The 18,671-nt window shown below is 42.5% G+C and overlaps 1 protein-coding gene across 7 annotated transcripts in view; it reads right to left on the reverse strand.

Annotated features, from left to right (window-relative positions):
* Window positions 1-18,671, reverse strand: part of RIPOR2 (RHO family interacting cell polarization regulator 2) — a 214,405-nt gene that overhangs the window by 105,955 nt on the left and 89,779 nt on the right. The window contains exon 1 of one of the 7 annotated variants that reach the window (XM_025266477.3): window positions 4,526-4,704. The exons of 5 other annotated variants lie outside the window; for them this stretch is intronic. In XM_025266477.3, the coding sequence (XP_025122262.1) occupies window positions 4,526-4,586 (61 nt within the window). In that variant the 5' untranslated portion in view covers window positions 4,587-4,704. Of the gene's footprint in view, window positions 1-4,525; window positions 4,705-18,671 lie in introns of those variants that run through there. One more of the 7 variants, XM_025266481.3, reaches the window with a different exon arrangement.

Consider the following 18,671-nt stretch of genomic DNA (forward strand, 5'->3'; position numbering starts at 1 on the left):
TATTGGTCAAGTAGACTCCCTTCTGCCAGTTTATCTCCATCTGGGAGCATTCTCCTTTGGGGGAGTTTGAAACAACCTCCCTAGATACTGTAATCCTATGCTGTGCTTCATTGTACCAGAACATTTGAAGGTCTGGCAAACACATTGCAGGTTCCAGTGGTCTTTCCAGAAGCAAGATCCTAACAGGCATGTAAGTGTCCAGGAAATATATAAGTCTGCGAAATACTTTGCACAGATGACTGTGAACTGGTGGTGGTTTTATTATTCTCATCACTGCACTTGACAACATCGGGGTGAAAACAAAGGCAGGGAAAGCTTGTGGTTCTAAGGAAAGAAGAACTGCAACTTTGACTCGTGCCAAGGAGTAATTTTGGCTGCTGAGCTACTGGTAGACCACCACCTGAGGACCTGTTTCTTCCCACACACGAATCTTATTCTGTTCTTGAAAGCTGGCCAAGGGCCTCCACTGTGCACAACACTTTTTTTTCTCTTATTATTATCACCATCATAATTGTTACAGTTATCATTACTATTATTATCCATCCAGTTCTTTCTACTAACATACACCAGACTGCCTGTCAAGAAGGCACAGTGACAAAACAGATGAAAGCCCTTTAATTTGATATGTTTGAAACAATAATGAGAAAGGAGCTCTCTAATTCCAATTATTGGTTTTTCAATAGCGTGGTAATCAAATCAATCATTCTCCCGGCAAAGAATACAGTCTACCTGATAGGAACCATTTTCTAAATAGCATGATGATGTTTGGAAAGCCAACCTGTGTGTGTGTGTGTGTGTGTGTGTGTGTGTGTGTGTGTGTGTAAGAGAGAGAAAGAGGGAAGGAGAGAGAAACAAACACTGAGGTTTCTAGTGGGTAGGTGGGTGACTGCTTCTCTCTCTCACTAACCATATGCAACTCTCTCTAGAACAAGAGCAAAGTTACACACCAATGCTTCTTAATTACGTGAACTTTAACATTTTCTTTAACCACAGAAAACAAAAGCTGAAGCGAACAGGATCTCAGAAAAGCAGTTAAAAACATATTGTGAGAAAACTCATGTTTTTTCTTCCCAGATCTTTCTGTGGTCCATAAATCTAAATGAATTATATATACTTTCAACCAAATGGACCAAAATCCTAAATTTGTGTTTCTTTAGGGGGGAAAGGGTCCTTTAAAAGTGTATCCATTACCAGGAAATACAGTTGCCTTAGTAACAAGCTCCTAGGCCTCTTCCTTCCTTTATGTTAGAGGAAACTGATTGGACCAAAAGCTTTCTGCTTTCTTAGGCATGTTTAAGTGAGCCAAAAGCATGGAGGAAACCTCCAAGCAGCTTGAATTCCTCTAGGTAGATGCCACTGTGGAGAAAAGATGATGTAATAGAATGCTGGAGCTTTTCAAATGAGATCTGAGAGAATATGTAATCAACCCTCTTACTGCAGGTGAAAAATGAGGCTCAATAAGGTTAAGTGACTTGCCTAAGCTCCTACATCTGCAAAACAGCAGGGGCAGGACTACAGTCCAGGCTCCTAACCACTTGTCCATTGGTGCTTCCACCCTATCATACCTCTGAAAAGTGGTTTATAAACCAATTTTTCTGTGATAAGTCCTATTTTGAATATACTTGGAAAAGGGAATGGCAACCCACTCCAGTATTCTTGCCTGGGGAATTCTATGCACAGAGGAACCTGAAGGGCTAATCAGACACTAGGTTAAGCAGACATGGAAAAAAACTCTGTATAGAATTCCTTATATACATCACTTTCTGAACTCTAGGAAGCCATTTTTGTGAATTCAGAGTAGGAATTAGTGTTAATTGAGTGCTTAGCACCTTCCTAAATATTAATAATATTTAATCCATATACTACCCTAGGCAGTTTGTAGTCCATTTTACAGTGAGTAAACTGAGACACAGAGAGGTAGAGTAACCAGCTTAAAATCACAGAGTAAATTAAGTGGCAGAGCTCAGGCAGTGTAGGTCTGGAGACGAAGCTCTTGACTAACATCCCGCAGGGAGCTTACTTAAAATGAAGGAACTACCCAGACAAGCTTTCAATAAATAGGCAAACATGATCCATGACTCCAAAAGCTGGATAAAAATATGCTAGATACAGGAATTGTAAGGATTCTCTCTCTAATCTGCAGAGATTAAGTTAAATGAGAAAATTAGTCTGGAAAAGTATAAAGTATATCACCTGTGAAGCTCCGTGCAAATATTATGAATCTATTATGAAGGAAATTTGTACAACCCAATAGGTATTATTGTTCCATCTCCCCACTGAGGAAACAGAGGTTTAGTTTAGCAATTACCTTGTTTAAATCACATAGGTAATAAGAAGCAAAATGAGAATTTGAATCGGAATCTTGTCTGACTCCCAACTTCACTCTTTACTGTGCCTGTTGAGGTTGAAATCATCACCTTGATAATCATGACTGCTCAGGAGAAAGATCTTACAGGCTCCTCAACTCCTGCTTCCTTGAGGTCTTAATTTTCAGAGTGCTCACATGCTCAGTTGTGTCTGACTCTTTGTGACTCCATGGACTATAGCCTGCCAGGCTCCTCTGTTCATGGAATTTTTCAGGCAAGAATACTGGAATTGGTTGCCATTTCCTACTCCAGAGGCTCTTCCCAACTCAGGGATCGAACGTGTGTGTCTTGCCTCTCCTATATTGGTAGGCAGATTCTTTACCATTGTGCCCCCTGGGAAGCCCTTCAGAGAGGGGCCACTTAATCTATCAGTTCAGTTCAGTCACTCAGTCATGTCTGACTCTTTGCAACCCCATGGACTGCAGCATGCCAGGCTTCCCTGTCCATCACCAACTCCCGGAGCTTACTCCAGGAGTAAGCTCATGTCCATTGAGTTGGTGATGACACCCAACCATCTCATCCTCTGTCGTCCGCTTCTCCTCCCGCTTTCAATCTTTCCCAGCATCAGGATCTTTTCAAATGAGTCAGTTCGTCGCATCAGGTGGCCATAGTAATTTACAGTGCGGTGGTTGCATCTGTCTATAGGTGGCGCTCTTTAGCACCGTAGTAGTAGTAGTGAAGTCGCTCCGTCGTGTCTGACTCTTTGCGACCCCATGGACTGCAGCCTACCAGGCTCCTCCGTCCATGGTATTTTCCAGGCAAGACTACTGGAGTGGGTTGCCATTGCCTTCTCCAGGGTAATCTTCCCAGGGATCCCCTGGGAATCGAACCAGGGGATCGAACCCGGGGGTCAAACCCGGGTCCGCATTGTAGGCAGATGCTTTACCGTCTCCCTTTGAGCCAAAGGAGAAATTGTGGCCTGGTGTTTTGAAGGCTGGGTAGATAACTACCAAATTGTCCCATTTAGGCTTATCTTCCTAGTTGTAAACATGTTCTAATTCATGAAGGGGGTAAATATCTTAGTATGTATACACAGAGAAAACATCTGTTAAGTGGAAGTGAAAGCTGAGGAATGGAGCCTAAGAGCAAGCTTCAAGTCAGAGTGGCTCTATCTGTCATCCAAGTAAAGCAACAGTCCGAGAATGTGGCAAACAGCAAGGAAGTTCGGGGAGATATTCTTTAAGCTGTCTTAAATCGTGATTAAAAAAAAATATATGGTTTTAAATATTTCTGAGGCTACAACAAAGTAATGTAAAGACAGACATCAATAATGGTTGCATCCTAGATGATTAGATTACTGTGCTATACTCTTTCATTTGTCGTCAATAAACTTTAATTACTTGGGTAATTGCAAAAAATTTTACCAGAGCTCCTTTAAAAAATTACTTGATAGGGTAATACCAGATATGGTTCTTGTGAATAAAAATGAATTTATGAGGTCCCTGAATCCAGATAACCATTAATTTGACAGTTCCAGATTCTTGAAAAGCTCTTGCCTGCAGCCCAATCTTATAAGCAGCATTTGAACAAGGAATCTGTAGATTACAAGGTTAGCCATTTCAATTTGCAAACTTTAATGTCAAATTCCACCACATAGGTCTACCTAGGGAAACCCAGGCAGTGCAGTGGGTATCAGAAGCTAGTAAGGCTGCCACCTCCCAGCCTAGAAGGAGAGGAAAAGGGAGAGGCAACAGAGAGATCTGGGGTGCCAGGGTGCCAGGAAGATCGAGAGAGGGAAAGATCCAAAGGTAGAGAGAGAACAGAGGGAGCCGCGGGTGGTGCAGAGCTAAGCAGCATGGCACCGTGGAGAACATTCCCTGGTCCATTAGTCCAACCACTCCTGCTGTGTGCTGAGCAGGGAGACAGACTTCCTTCTCTTAAGGTGTTAGACAAGAGAGCATAGAAGAGGGACAAAGGGATATCAGCACTATTTTCTACCCTAAACTGAACCTTTTGTCAGTTTAAAAAAAAAAAAAAGCATTTGGGAGACCCATTAAATTCCTTTGTCCCCAGTTTTGCACTGCACTCCTGGGGTGTCATCCCATCCTGGATGCTGTCAGAGTCCTCCAGTTCCTTACCCAAGTCAGTTCAAAGTTTCCAACAGTGTCAGAGCTAAGCAAAGTCGATCAGAAAGGCTCCTGCCAGAAAGACATGTTTACCTTCACCAAAAACATCATCCTCTTCATCCATCAGCAGCTCCTCGGGGTCCAGGTACTGCATCTTGGAGATGGCAGTCAGCGTTGCAGCCGGCACGTAGCCCCTGCAGCCTCACTGGCCCCAGAGGCGGTTTCCCTTCCCCAGGTTGCCTAAGCGCCCCAAGAGGGCAGCTTCCGCCTCTGCCCTTGAGAAAGCAGCTTCATTCATATGAATAGGCTTCGAGAACCTTTTGAAGAGTGCATTCCAGGTGGGGTGATTTTCACCACTGACAAGAAAGAATTTTCTCTCTCTCTCTCTCTCTTTTTTTTTGGGAAGGGGGATGCAGATCCGGTTGAAGCTGAACACAGATAACACTTCAAGTCCGAGGGCAATGAATTCTATTTTCTAGCAACAACTTTCATATTTTCTTAAAGAGGAAGGTAGGCGTTTAAGTTTCCAACTTGTGAATTTGAACACAATGGGTAGTGTTGAAAGAGAGGGGGTTCACATTTCTCCTCTCTCAGTTTTGCTTCAGTGACAATTTATCTGGAAGGACAGCAAGCCTCTCTGTTAGACCCAGGCAGGCGTTTGGAGGGACAGAGCTTTTCTTTTACTCAGTAATAGTCGCATTTTTCTTTTTTTGTAACAAACCCTTTGCATTTGAGGATTAGAAACTTTTCAAAACTTACACCAAATTTAATGCACATGTAGACTCTTACTGACTCAGATCATCTTTGGTAAATCGTTTGGATCAAAAAACTTCCATTTAATAATACTGACTCAGTCTGATACTTCAGACTTACCACTAAAGCAGAAAGTAGAAAATGTAACTCAGAAGGCAGTTCCTCCCAGAATGAGGAGTAACCACTGAGCTGTCACGTGAGTACCAGTGGTTGGCATCACCATATGGAAACACCCAAAGTGTGCTAAATTCTATACTGCTGTTCAAACACAAATCTGAGTGAACTGCAACTTCACTAGGGGTTTCTCAGCCCTCTCCCCTCAGGTGTCAGAAGCTCGGAAAATGCAAATAGAGACGATCGTGGGCAGTTATTGGCCCAAGGTGTTTACTTCTAGCAATTCTGTTTACTGAGTAGGGTTTTAAAAATATGTACACATATATTAACAGACTTTGTTTTCTAGAGCAGTTTTAGGTTCATAGCAAAATTGAGAGGAAGTAATAGCAATTTCCCGTAATCCCCTGCTTCCCTCCATACATAGCTCCCCCCCCCATTATCAAACCTCACCCCACCTCCACCACTCCCCATCTCCCCCTCCCTCCCAGAGTGGTATGTTTGTTACAACTGATGAACCTACACTGATACATCATTATCATCCAGAGTCCAAGCTTTACAAGAGCCCAAGGTTCATTCTTTGGAGAAGGCACTGGCACCCCACTCCAGTACCCTTGCCTGGAAAATCCCATGGATGGAGGAACCTGGTAGGCTGCAGTCCATGGGGTCACAAAGAGTCGGACACGACTGAGCAACTTCACTTTCACTTTTCACTTTCATGCTTTGGAGAAGGAAATGGCAACCTACTCCAGTGTTCTTGCCTGGAGAATCCCAGGGACAGAGGAGCCTGGTGGGCTGCCACCGTCTATGGGGTCGCACAGAGTTGGACATGACTGAAGTGACTTAGCAGCAGCAGCAGGGTTCATTCTTGGTGTTGTATATACACTATGAGGAGAAGGCAATGGCAACCCACTCCAGTACTCTTGCCTGGAAAATCCCATGAATGGAGGAGCCTGGTAGGCCGCAGTCCATGGGATCTCACAGAGTCAAACACGACTGAAGCGACTTAGCAGCGGTAGCAGCAGCATATACACTATGGGCTTGGACAAATAGATAATGATATGTATCCACCATTATAGTCTCATACAAAGTAGTTTTTCTGCCCTAAAAATCCTCTTGCTTTGCCTATTTATCCCTCCCTACCACAACCCCTGGCAACCATTGATCTTTTTACTGGCTCCATAGTTCTGCCTGTTCCAGAATGTCATAGCTGGGATCATACAAAATGCAGACTTTTCAAACTGGCTTCTTTCACCTAGTTGTTGTTGTTCAGTCGCTAAGTCGTGTCTGACTCTTTGTGACCCCATGAACTGCAGCACAACAGGCTTCTCTGTCCTACACTATATCCCTGAGTTTGCTCAAACTCATGTCCATTGAGTCGCTGATGCCATCCAATCATCTCATTCTCTGACCCCCTCTTCTCATCTTGCCCTCAGTCTTTCCCAGCATCAGGGTCTTTTCCAATGTGTCTGCTCTTCACATCAGGTGACCAAAGTATTGGAGCTCAGCATCAGTCCTTCCGATAAATATTCAGGGTTGATTACCTTTAGGATTGACTGGTTTGATCTCCTTGCTGTCTAAGGGACTCTCAAGAGTCTTCTCCAGCACCACAATATGAAAGCATCAATTCTTTGGCACTCAGCCTTCTTTATGGTCCAACTCTCACATCTGTACAGATTACTGGAAAAACCATAGCTTTGACTATATGGACCTTTGTTGGCAAAATGATGTCTCTGCTTTTTAATACACTATGTTTGTCATAGTAGTATGCATTGAAGTTTCCTCCTTGTCTTCTCACGGCTTGATAGCTCGTTTCTTCTTGAAAGTGAAAGTGAAAGTTGCTTAGTCTTGTCCAACTCTTTTCGACCCCATGGACTATACAGTCCATGGAATTCTCCAGGCCAGAATACTGGAGTAGGTAGCTGTTCCCTTCTCCAAGGGATTTTCCTAACCCAGAGATCGAACCCAGGTCTCCAGCATTATAGGTGGATTCTTTATCAGTTGAGCCACCAGGGAAGCCCAAGAATACTAGAGCGGGTAGCCTATCCCTTCTCCAGTGGATCTTCTTGACCCAGGAGTTGAACTGGAGTCTTCTGCATTGCAGGCAGATTCTTTTCCAGCTGAGCTACTAGGGAATCCCTCCTTTCTTAAGACTGAATAATATTCCATTGTTGATGTAACACAGCTTATTTATCTATTCACCTACAGAAGGATACCTTGGTTGCTTCCAATTTTAGGTAATTATGAACAAAGCTGATATAAATATCTATGTGCAGGTTTCTGTGTGGACATAAATTTTCAACTCCTTTGAGTGCATAAAAAGGAGTGGGATTACTTATTGTATGGTAAAAGTGGCTTCCCAGGTGGCGCTAGTGGTAAAGAACCCGCCTGCCTATGCAGGAGACATGAGACGTGAGTTTGATACCTAGGTCAGGAAGAGCCCTTGGAGAAGGAAATGGCAACCCACTCCAGTATTCTTGCCTGGAGAATCCCATGGACTGAGGAGCCTGGCAGGCTCCGTAGGGGTGCAAAGAGTCAGACACAACTTAGCATAGCATAGCACTATGGTAAAAGTATGTTAAGTTTTGTATGAAACTGCCAAATTGTCTTCCAAAGTAGCTGTACCATTTTGGATCCCCATCACTAAAGAGTTGCTAAAGACAGTTCCCATTGCTCCATATCCTTTGAGCACCAGCAGTGGGCATCCCCCCCGTGCTGGCTGCCATAGGGTTTTCAAAGAGAATATGTAGCCTGGGGCCTGTACGAACCTCTAACTGAGCTCAACCGGGGCTGGTACAATCCTTGGGGTTAGTTTGGAAATAGTGAGTGTTTGGGGATGCACAATGTCTAGGGGTATGGCTGATATTTAATGTCTTGGTAACCTTTCTGCAATGCACGGGATAGTGGCTTGAGAGGAAGGCCTGTCCAGCTCTAAATGCCAACAGTGCCCCTCCCACCTTGAGAAATACCCTGAGAGGCAAATAGCTGGAGCTGAAGTCTTTCTCTAGATCACCTCTTCTCCCTTTCTTTCTAACCTTTCCACCACATCCCTTACCCCAATTCCCATTCAAATGACTTTTCTGGTCAAGGATTGTGATTAATTACCTAAAGTATATTAATGGGCTTGAACTGGAAGATGAAGTCACTATGGAATACAGTATGGGGGTTCCTCAAAAAATTAAAAAATAGAATTACCATATGATTCAGCAAGCCCAATCCTGGGCATACACTCTGCCGCACCCCTCCCCCTGCTCCCCCTCCCCCGCCTCCCCCCTCCCCCCTTGCCCCCTCCTCGCCAAATTTGAAAGCGAGATCTTAAATTGATGCTTGTATTGCCATGTTCATTGCAGCACTATTCACAATAGCCAAGATACGAAAGTAATCTAAATGTCCATTCATGGATGAATGGATTATGAAAATGTGGCATATACATACAATGGAATATTATTCAGCCTTAAAAAAGAAGGAAATCCTGTTATAGGATATAAAATGGATGAACCTTGAGGACATTTTGCTAAATGAAATAAGCCAGTCACAAAAATACCAGTACTGTATGGTTCCCCTTATTCAATGCACCTAAAGGAGTCAAATTCATAGAACAGCAAGCAAAATGGTAGTTGCCAGGGGCTGGGGGGAGAGGAAAATGGGAAGTTGTTCAATGGATATAGTTTCAGTCATGCAAGATGAAAAGTTCTAGAGATCTGTTGCACAACGGTGTGCATATTGTAGACTTAAAATGTGGACTTAAAAGTTGTTAAGAGGGTAAATTTATGTTGTGTGTGTGTATTTTTTTAAACTATATCCAAAAAAATGGTCCCAAACTGTAGGAAATCTGCATGTAAACCAGAACTCCATTTATTGTGGCTGGGATGAGAGGACAGGTTTCAGTTTTGATGATCACTACATTTTTCACCCTTTGTCCTATGTCCTTTAATCTGCACAACCTCACAAGGTGGATGCTATTTTCTCGTTTTACAGATGAAGCAATCTGTATTGCAATCTGCTTCATCTGTAAGCTTAGGAAAGCTTAAATAACTTTCCTAAGAGCACATAGCTAAGTGAGTGGCAGACTGGACTAACTCTAAAGCTCATTCCATTGCTTCTCGTCTAAACAGCTTTATGGAGTGACTGACAATGATCTGGGTCACCAAGGCATCCGTGTGGCTCTTGGGGATCTGCATCACCTCCATTTTCTCCCACCTCAGAACCACCAGGTTACCATAGCAACCCTGGGGTCCCCAGCCATTCTACTTCAGCAAGTTGAGCATAATCTCTCTTAGCCTATCTCCTCATCTTCAGATGGAGAAAATAATATCTCCTTGTTATGCGTTTAACTGTGTCCTCACCTCCCACCCACAACCAAAATCCATATGTTGAAGTTCTTAACCCCAGTACCTCAGAATGTGACCTTATTTGAAAATAGGATAATTGCAGATCTAACTGGTGAAGATGAGGTAATACTTGAATTGGATGTCCCCCGCAAATCCACCTGTTCTTATAAAAAGGGGGGATTTAGACACAGACAGGCACACAGAGAGAACACCATGTGAAGATGGAGGTAGAGATCTAGACGTCAAGGAATGCCAAAGACTGCCAGCCAACCACCAGAAGCTATGGAACAGGATCTCCCTGCCTCCCTCAGAAGGAACCAGCCCTGATGACACCTTGATCTCAGACTTCTAGCCTCCAAAACTATGAAACAATAAATTTCGGTTATGTAAGCCACCCAGCTTGGGGAGCTTTGTCATGGCAGCCCTAGCAAGCTAACACACTTCCTCATTTGGCTTGTTTTGAGGATTACAAAGGCTAATTCATGTAAAGGAAGTGACATAGCACAAGGCACACCACACATGCCCAGTTGTAATCTCTCACAGGGCGGCTTAGGGCCATTCCTCTGGCTGAGGCCTCAATGGGGATGGAAAGTGAGTAGCCACCATGTTCACTACAAAATCTTAATAGCCCTTTGGACAGTCTCCTCAATCTTTTCTTCTCCAGTCCAGACATTTGAAAAAGACAGATAACAATCTCAAAGAACAGGCCACAGATGCCACTGAGAATGCCTTCAGAGCACTGTGTTAGAAAACATGCTCCTTGTTCCCAAAGTTCATGCTCACCTTAGAGAGAGAAGGTGTATATGCATGGTGTGTTGGGTATGGAGGAAAATGAATGAATGGCCTACAGATGCGTGCAGCCATATGTATCCATTTCAAAAACATCATGTTGACCAAGAAAGCCTCATAAAAATATAAATATGAATCTACTTATATAAATGACAAAAATGGCAAAATAAAAAATATATATAATAGCTAAACTGACAAAAACATATTAACAGGAGAAGAGGCATACAGATTTTATTAATATTTGTATAATGCCTGGGGAATTCATAAGAAAAATCTTAAAATCCCATAGAAGTGGTTAGATTTGGGGGCTGTATACTAATTTAACAAAGAGTGATAAGTTGTGGAGAAGCAACTAGAAGAAGGAAGACCAGACAAAGGAAGGCAAGGAGGTTGGAGCTCCTAGTGGAGGTGAACTGTGAGAAAGAAACTAGGAAATGCATGATAGATATGTGTGTGTGCATGATTAGTTGCTCAGTTGTGTCCAACTCTTTACAACCCTTTGGACTATAGCCCACCAGGCTCCTCTGTCTATAGGATTTCTCAGGCAAGAACACTAGAGTGGGTTGCTATTTCCTCCTCCAGGGGATCTTTCCTACCCAGAGATCGAACTGGCATCTCCTGTGTCTCCTGCATTGCAGGCAGATTCTTTACCCGTGGATTGCTTAATAAGATATGCTATGCAGGCTCATCTCATCTCTGGTGATAAAAGTGACCTTCAGTTAATGAAGAGTTGTTTTCCTTTTCCTGCTATACAAGAGGGGAACACCTTTACAAAGGGAAATTTATGCCCTGTTTTTAGGCAGAATGGGAGAAAGTTCTGCTTTCTGTGTCTGCTATTTCTGAATTGCCTTCAGCTAAAAATACTTTTTTTAGGGTTTCCCAGGTGGTGTTGGGGCTTCCTTGGTGGCTCAGATGGTAGAGAATCGGCCTACAATGCAGGAAACCTGTGTTTGATCTCTGAGTTGGGAAGATCCCCTGAAGGATGGCATGGCAACCCACTCCAGTATTCTTGCCTGGAAAATTCCATGGACAGAGGAGCCTGGCAGGCTACAGTCCATAGAGTCACAAAGAGTTGGACATGACTGAAGCAACCTAACTCACACATATGCAGAAATAATCCTCATGCTAATGGGACATATTTTGGAGCAATATATTCTGATCCCCTTCAAATCCATCCTGGAAAAAAAGACTGAGGCTTGGGAAACTCGGTGTTCAGGGCTGGTCAATTTACTGAGGTGTAGGTTATAGAGAGTGGCTTTGACTAAACAGTGAGAGGTGAGTCTGGAACAACAACCAAAGGAACTTGCATTTCAGTGACTGAGGCAAACAGCTCTGATAATTGGATTTGAGGAAGAGAACGAAAGTGAGGATGAAGCTTACTTTCATAGTGTGAATCCTGTGAGCCAACTATTTTAATCAAGTCTGATTTGTGACAGCCTGGGATTCCCTGGTGGCTCAGACCGTAAAGCGTCTGCCCGCAAAGCAAGAGACCTGGGTTCGGGAAGATTACCTGGAGAAGGAAATGGCAACCCATTCCAGTATTCTGGCCTAGAAAATCCCATGGATGGAGGAGCCTGGTGGGCTATAGTCCATGGGGTCGCAAAGAGTCGGACACGACTGAGAAACTTCAATCGTGGGCTAAGTTTAACAACAGAACTTGGAATATGGCAAAGCTTTTGTACTCTGAGCAATTGGTATTTACGGAGAAGGCAATGGTACCCCACTCCAGTACTCTTGCCTGGAAAACCCCATGGACAGGGGAGCCTGGTAGGCTGCAGTCCATGGGGTCGCTGAGAGTCGGACACTACTGAGCGACTTCCCTTTCATTTTTCGCTTTCATGCATTGGAGAAGGAAATGGCAACCCACTCCAGTGTTCTTGCCTGGAGAATCCCAGGGACAGAAGAGCCTAGTGGGCTGCCGTCTATGGGGTCGCACAGAGTCGGACACGACTGAAGCGACTTAGCAGCAGCAGCAGCAGTACCAGGTATGCAAATATCAAGGTCTTGTCCTTGCTTTGAGACACTCTACTTGCCCATTTCTGTGTTCATTCATTTACTCCTTCATTCATTAATTCATTCATCCATTTATCTATTTGAAAAATTGATAATAAACATCTACTATATTTTAGGCACAGTGGGAAACATTTAAGTAAATGCATAAATGATTATGTGTGTGTTGTGTTGAACATGTGAAAATCAACATGTTATAAGATACTATTTTGTAGTATAAGAATTTAAGTTATAATGATTGGCTATTTACTAAACATTTCTGCATGATTTGCTGTTTTAGAAAAAAATGACCTTATGTGAAGTGCTTAAAGGAGGAAGTCACACTGATGGGAAAATGTCATCATCCAATGTGAGCTTTCATATCAATACAGGATGAGCTTCACAATCTTCTCTCTGCACCCATTTCTGGAGAATTTCCCACTCCTCCAGAAAGTATTTCGAAATATTTAATTTTCAGGTACAAAAACTTCAGAGCAGGGAGGAATCTGAAATAATTAGGCATCTTAGAAACAGAAAGGAGAACAAAGTATGAGAGAGGAATTGAAACTGTGAGGAGAGTTTGGAATCAAGAAAGAAAAAGAAGGTGAAAAAACCCACAGAGCCAGAAATAATCTTATCTGTGGGTAACTTTGACTGTAAAAATGCACATAAAATGTGCCTAACTGCAGGATGGCGTGGATAAGGAGCTGGGACTAAAGAAACGTGATTTTAACAATATTTCTCTTTTCATGTTGCAAGAGAGTATACCCACCTTGTTGGGTGACATTCCTCCCAGAGGCTTCAAAGTCTTCCTGTTCCCCTTTCTCAGTTTTAAGGGTATCTCTCAACTGTAGGAGCCACACTCAAGGTTGCTTACTACAGGTGCTGGGAAAGTCTAAAGGACAGGCTGAATGAAATTCTGGATGATTTGCCTTCCCCAGCTCTGTTGTAGCCTTGAAAACCAAGAGCCTACAGTACAGTGAAAACCAGCAGACTGGCAGTCATTGGAGTGGTTAGGGAATGGGCTTCGAGCTTCTTTAAAGCCCCTTTCCTCAGAAAATTGTCATGATTTGACTTGTCTATTGGGTCCCTGGAAGACCCCATTTACAAGACTGTATTTAATTTGACTCAGATTTGCCCAGAGTGAACAGCTTCTTTCCTGGGTCTGTTTGTTGAAAGCAATCAGAGACAACTGGGGAATAATTAAGCAGCCCAGGGTGGTGGAAAGAACTGTGGGAAAACAGTAGGTGAACCAAAATCTTAAGGAAAAAAAAAAAGCTGAGGAAAGAAATAGCTAGAGGGGACTTGAAAAGCTCTGACGTGTTCCTGGGAATCCAGAAGACCAAACATGTGTAGGGCTGAATACATGACCAGGCTGTGCACATGCTAAGAAAAGATCTTCAAAGGCCATAAACAGTCACCCCTGTCTTATCTTGAGGCTCTTAAGAAGCAGGAAGGAAATGTTAAGGCAACGTTATAAGGTGAGAGTTTGAGAGTATGTCCCAGCTTACACACAGAGTGACCTGGGAAAAGCTAAGACTAAATTGGTTTCAAGCATTTAAAAAAATCTCTGTCCAACATTAGCTGACTGCCAAGTAACTAAGCAGAGATTTCAGTGTTATTCTTTCAAATAACAAAGAATACAGACTTTACAGAACTAGTTCAGAAAAGTCATTAAACAACAATAAAACCCTTAGGGGACTTCTCTAGTGGCTAAGACTCTGCTCTCCTAATGAAGAAAGCCCAGGTCCAAGCCCTGGTCAGGGGACTAGAACCCACATACTGCAACTAAGACCTGGTGCACCAAATACATAAATATAAATATTTTTTAAATCCTAGGGAAAGGGGAGAATCTGATTTCCAGAGTTCCCAAATAATACTAATTAAATTGTCCAGTTTTCAACAAAAAATTGAGACATGCAAAGAAATGAGAAATTATGAGCCATCCACACAAAACAATATAAAACCTATCAATAGAAACTGTCCCTAAAGAAGCTCAGTATTAGACTTACTAGGACAAAGACTTTCAATCATCTATTTAAAATGCATTTAAAGAACTAAGGGAAATTAAACATGGGAAGAAAGTCTCACAATGGAAAATATCAACAAGAAGATACAGATTATCTGAAGAAAACAAAAACATTAACTCAAAAAACATATATGTACCTGCATGTTCATTGCGGTGCTATTTATAATAGTTGAGATATGGGAACAGCTTTAGTACCATCAGTGGACAAATGGATAAAGAACATGTGGTTTATATACACAATGGAATACTGTTGCTGCTGCCGCCAAGTTGCTTCAGTCATGCCTACTCTGTGCGACCCCATAGACGGCAGCCCACCAGGCTCCCCCGTCCCTGGGATTCTCCAGGCAAGAACACTGGAGTGGGTTGCCATTTCCTTCTCCAATGCATTAAAGTGAAAAGTGAAAGTGAAATTGCTCAGTCACGTCCGACTCTTTGTGACCCTATGGACTGCAGCCTACCAGGCTCCTCTGTCCATGGGATTCTCCAGGCAAGAGTACTGGAGTGGGTTGCCATTGCCTTCCCCAAATAGAATACTACTCAGCCATAAAAAGAATGAAATCTTGCAATTTTCAAGAACATGAATGAGCCTAGAGGGTGTAGTATGTTAAGTGAAACAAGTCAAGCAGAGAAAGACAAATACTGTATGATTTCACTTAAATGAAATCTAAATTTCACTTATATGGAATCTAAAGAACAAAACAAATGAACAAACAAAACTAAAACAGAAACAGACTCATAGATACAGGGAACAAACTAGTGATTGCCAGAGGTGGGCAGTTGGAGTGGGGGGAATGGGCAAAATAGGTGAAGGGGATTAAGAGGCACACACTTCCAGTTATAAAAATAAATAAGTCATGGGGATGTAATATACAGAATAGGAAATGCATTCAGTATTATCATAATAACATATAATGGTGACAGATGATAACTAGATTTATCATGATCATCTCACAATGTCTATAAGTGTCGACTATGTTATATACCTGAAATTAACACATCATCATATATCAATTGTTCCTCAATAAAAAAGAAAATATGTATACACATAGTTTTTCTAACAGAGAAATGTGATAGAATTATCAGAAAAGAATTTCAAGTATAAAAATAATTACATTTTTAAGAAGGGAAATTGCCCCAAACTTGGGCTGAAGTAGGCCTTTGTTGTGTGGTAGGAACAGCAGCACCTTCTGGGATGTATCTAACATTTCTAATAAAATGTGCCATCGGTTTCCCGATAGATTTTCATGAGATAAGTATACTTCTGGGACTTCTGTGGTGGCGCAGTTGATAAGACACTTGTCAATGAAGGGGACATGAGTTTGATCTCTGGTCCGGGAAGATCCTATATGCAGCGGAACAACTAAGCCTGTGCACACAACTACCCAGCCCGCACTCTAAAACCTGTGCTCCGCAACAAGAGAAGCCAGTGCCGTGAGAAGCCTGTGCACTGCAACTAGAGAAAAGCCCTGGGGCAGCATCGAAGACCCAGCACTGCCATAAATAAATAAACAATAATTTAAAAAGAGTCCTTCTAGAATATTGATTTATCCTACCTGCCTGACTTATATACTGAGCTAAGATACTAATGACCTTAAACTAGAGATTCTTTTTTAAAAAGTCTAATCAGCTATATACCAATACAAAACGTTTTTGGTGTTAAAAAAAATAAGAAGTCTAATATGTTAACGATCATCTAAATTACGTGGCTGTATATCACGTATACAGTTACAAATGATGTCATTACATTTGTATGTTTAAAACTAATAACATCTTTTAGATATATGAAGGTATACAGTTTTCTGAAATGTACTTTGGGTTTTCTAGACTGTTAAAGATGCTGGTGCAACTCCTGCCATAAGTAGAGCAGGCGTCGAGGACCCAGGAAAGCTATGGAATCTGGAGCGCATGGTGTCTGGGCATCTGCAGAGGGAGGGCCCGGGAGCTCCATTCATTTGCATGTATTGTTTTTGTGGGCTATGACCCATTCATCCTCTCCTGACTGGTTTCTTTTTAGCTTCAGAATTTCTTCTCCTCCGGGATAGCAACAAAAGTAAGGAGCTGAAATCTGGGACTTTCTGTATTCTGATTTTGGCTAAATGTGTTTGAAAACTCTTCCCAGTGTGGCTTCCCTTTAATAGATATGTCTCCATGACCCCTGATTATACAGAGGACAGAAAAACAATCTGGGGAAAGAGTTCTTTCAAAAACAACACTGAAGGAAGGAAGGAAGGAAGGAAGGAAGGGGAAAGAAAAGGAAGCATGACGCTAAGGGAAGAATATTTTTCTTTGGGTAGGAAAGTACCTCCAGATTGTATCCTTTTTTTTTTTTTTAAGGTTCTGTGGGAGGATACCCAAAACACTCCTTGATTTGAAATGTCAGCCCTCCTGAATTTCAGAAATCTGGCTCTGGGTGCTATATGAACACTGCAGGGCAGAAGCAGGCCCTGGATAAGCCCTCGGCACACTGAAACTGATTCCCACGTTCCGGACTCACCTTAGATGAGCTTCAGACCTGCTGAAGCCTCCCAGAAAGACCTAAATGAATTGAACCATTTGGATGGAGAAAATAGAGAATCACGGACGAAAAAAATCACGACTCCTCCTTTGTTTCTTAGCAGGCTCCTTCCTCCTTTAGTGTTTTGTTTTGAAGTGTAAATCACAATTAAGAGGATCAGTGAAAACAAAGCCTGGTAAAAGGAAAGACAATCAATGCATCCTGTCTACTGAAAAAGAGTTCAGTCCTGTGCAGGAGGGACAAAGTTCCCATTTTCTAACTCTTTTTCATGGACTATTTAAAGCCTTTGACTGTGTGGATCACAACAAACTGTGGACGATTCTTAAAGAGATGGGAATACCAGATCACCTTATGTGCCTCCTGAGAAACCTGTATGCAGGTCAAGAAGCAACAGAACTGGACGTGGAACAACGGACTGGTTCCAAATTGGGAAAGGAGTACGTCAAGGCTGTATATTGTCAGCCTATTTATTTAACATATATGTAGAGTACGTCATGTGAAATGCTGGGCTGGATGAATCACAAGCTGGAATTAGGACTGCCAGGAGAAATATCAGTAACCTCAGATATGCAGATGACACCATCCTAATGGCAGAAATCGAAGAGGAACTAAAGAGCCTCTTGATGAAAGTGAAAGAGGAGAGTGAAAAAGCTGGCTTAAAACTCAACATTCAAAAAACTAAGATCATTGTATGTGGTCTCATCACTTCATGGCAAATAGATGGGGAAAACAATGGAAATCGTGACAGACTTTATTTTCTTGGGCTCCAAAATCACTGCAGATGGCAACTGCAGCCATAAAACTTAAAGACACTTGCTCCTTGGAAGAAAAGCAATGAAAAACCTAGACAGTGTATTAAAAAGCAGAGAAACACTTTGCTGACAAAGTCTGTATAATCAAAGCCATGGTTTTTCCAGTAGTCATGTATATATGTGAGAGTTGGACCATAAAGAAGACTGAGCATTGAAGAATTGATGTTTTTGAACTGTGGTGTTGGAGAAGACTCTTGAGAGTCCCTTGGATAGCAAGGAGATCAAACCAGTCCATCCTAAAGGAAATCAATCCTGAATATACTTTGGAAGGACCAATGCTGAAGCTGAAGCTCCAATAATTTGGCCATCTGATGCAAATAGCCGACTCATTGGAAAAGACTCTGATGCTGGGAAAGACTGAAAGCAGGAGGAGAAGGAGATGACAGAAGATGAATGAGATGATTGGATGGCATCACCGACTCAATGGACACAAGTTTGAGCAAGCTCCGGGAGATGGTGAAGGACAGGGAAGCCTGGCGTGCTGCAGGCCGTGGGGTCGCCAAGAATTGGACACGACCAAGTGACTGAACAATAACAACAACAAACTCTTTTCCCAGGTCCCCAGTCTAGCAACTTGACAGTGGTTTCAAAGCTTTTCCCTCTAAAGAAGTGGGGTATCGCCAGCTGCTTCCCTCCCTGAAAAGAGTGTGCCCAAAATATACCACTGAGCTGGTAGAGAAAGAGGGTGATCCACTGCTGGTGCTTTATAGTTCACTGAGCCGCTCTGAACTTCAGTGGAAAAAACAGGGCTCCAAGTTAGTCTCTTGCCTCTAACTAAAAGAAAAAGCTAGCTGAAAGAGAAGGAGAAGAGGGAGAGAGAGAGGAAGAGGGAGGATGAGAGGGAGGAAGGGAAGATAGAGAGAGAAAAGATAAAAGGAAGAGGAGAGGAGGGGGAGGAGGAGTGGGAGGA

The sequence above is a fragment of the Bubalus bubalis genome, chromosome 2 (genome assembly GCF_019923935.1).
Source record: "Bubalus bubalis isolate 160015118507 breed Murrah chromosome 2, NDDB_SH_1, whole genome shotgun sequence".
Classification (NCBI taxonomy): domain Eukaryota; kingdom Metazoa; phylum Chordata; class Mammalia; order Artiodactyla; family Bovidae; genus Bubalus; species Bubalus bubalis.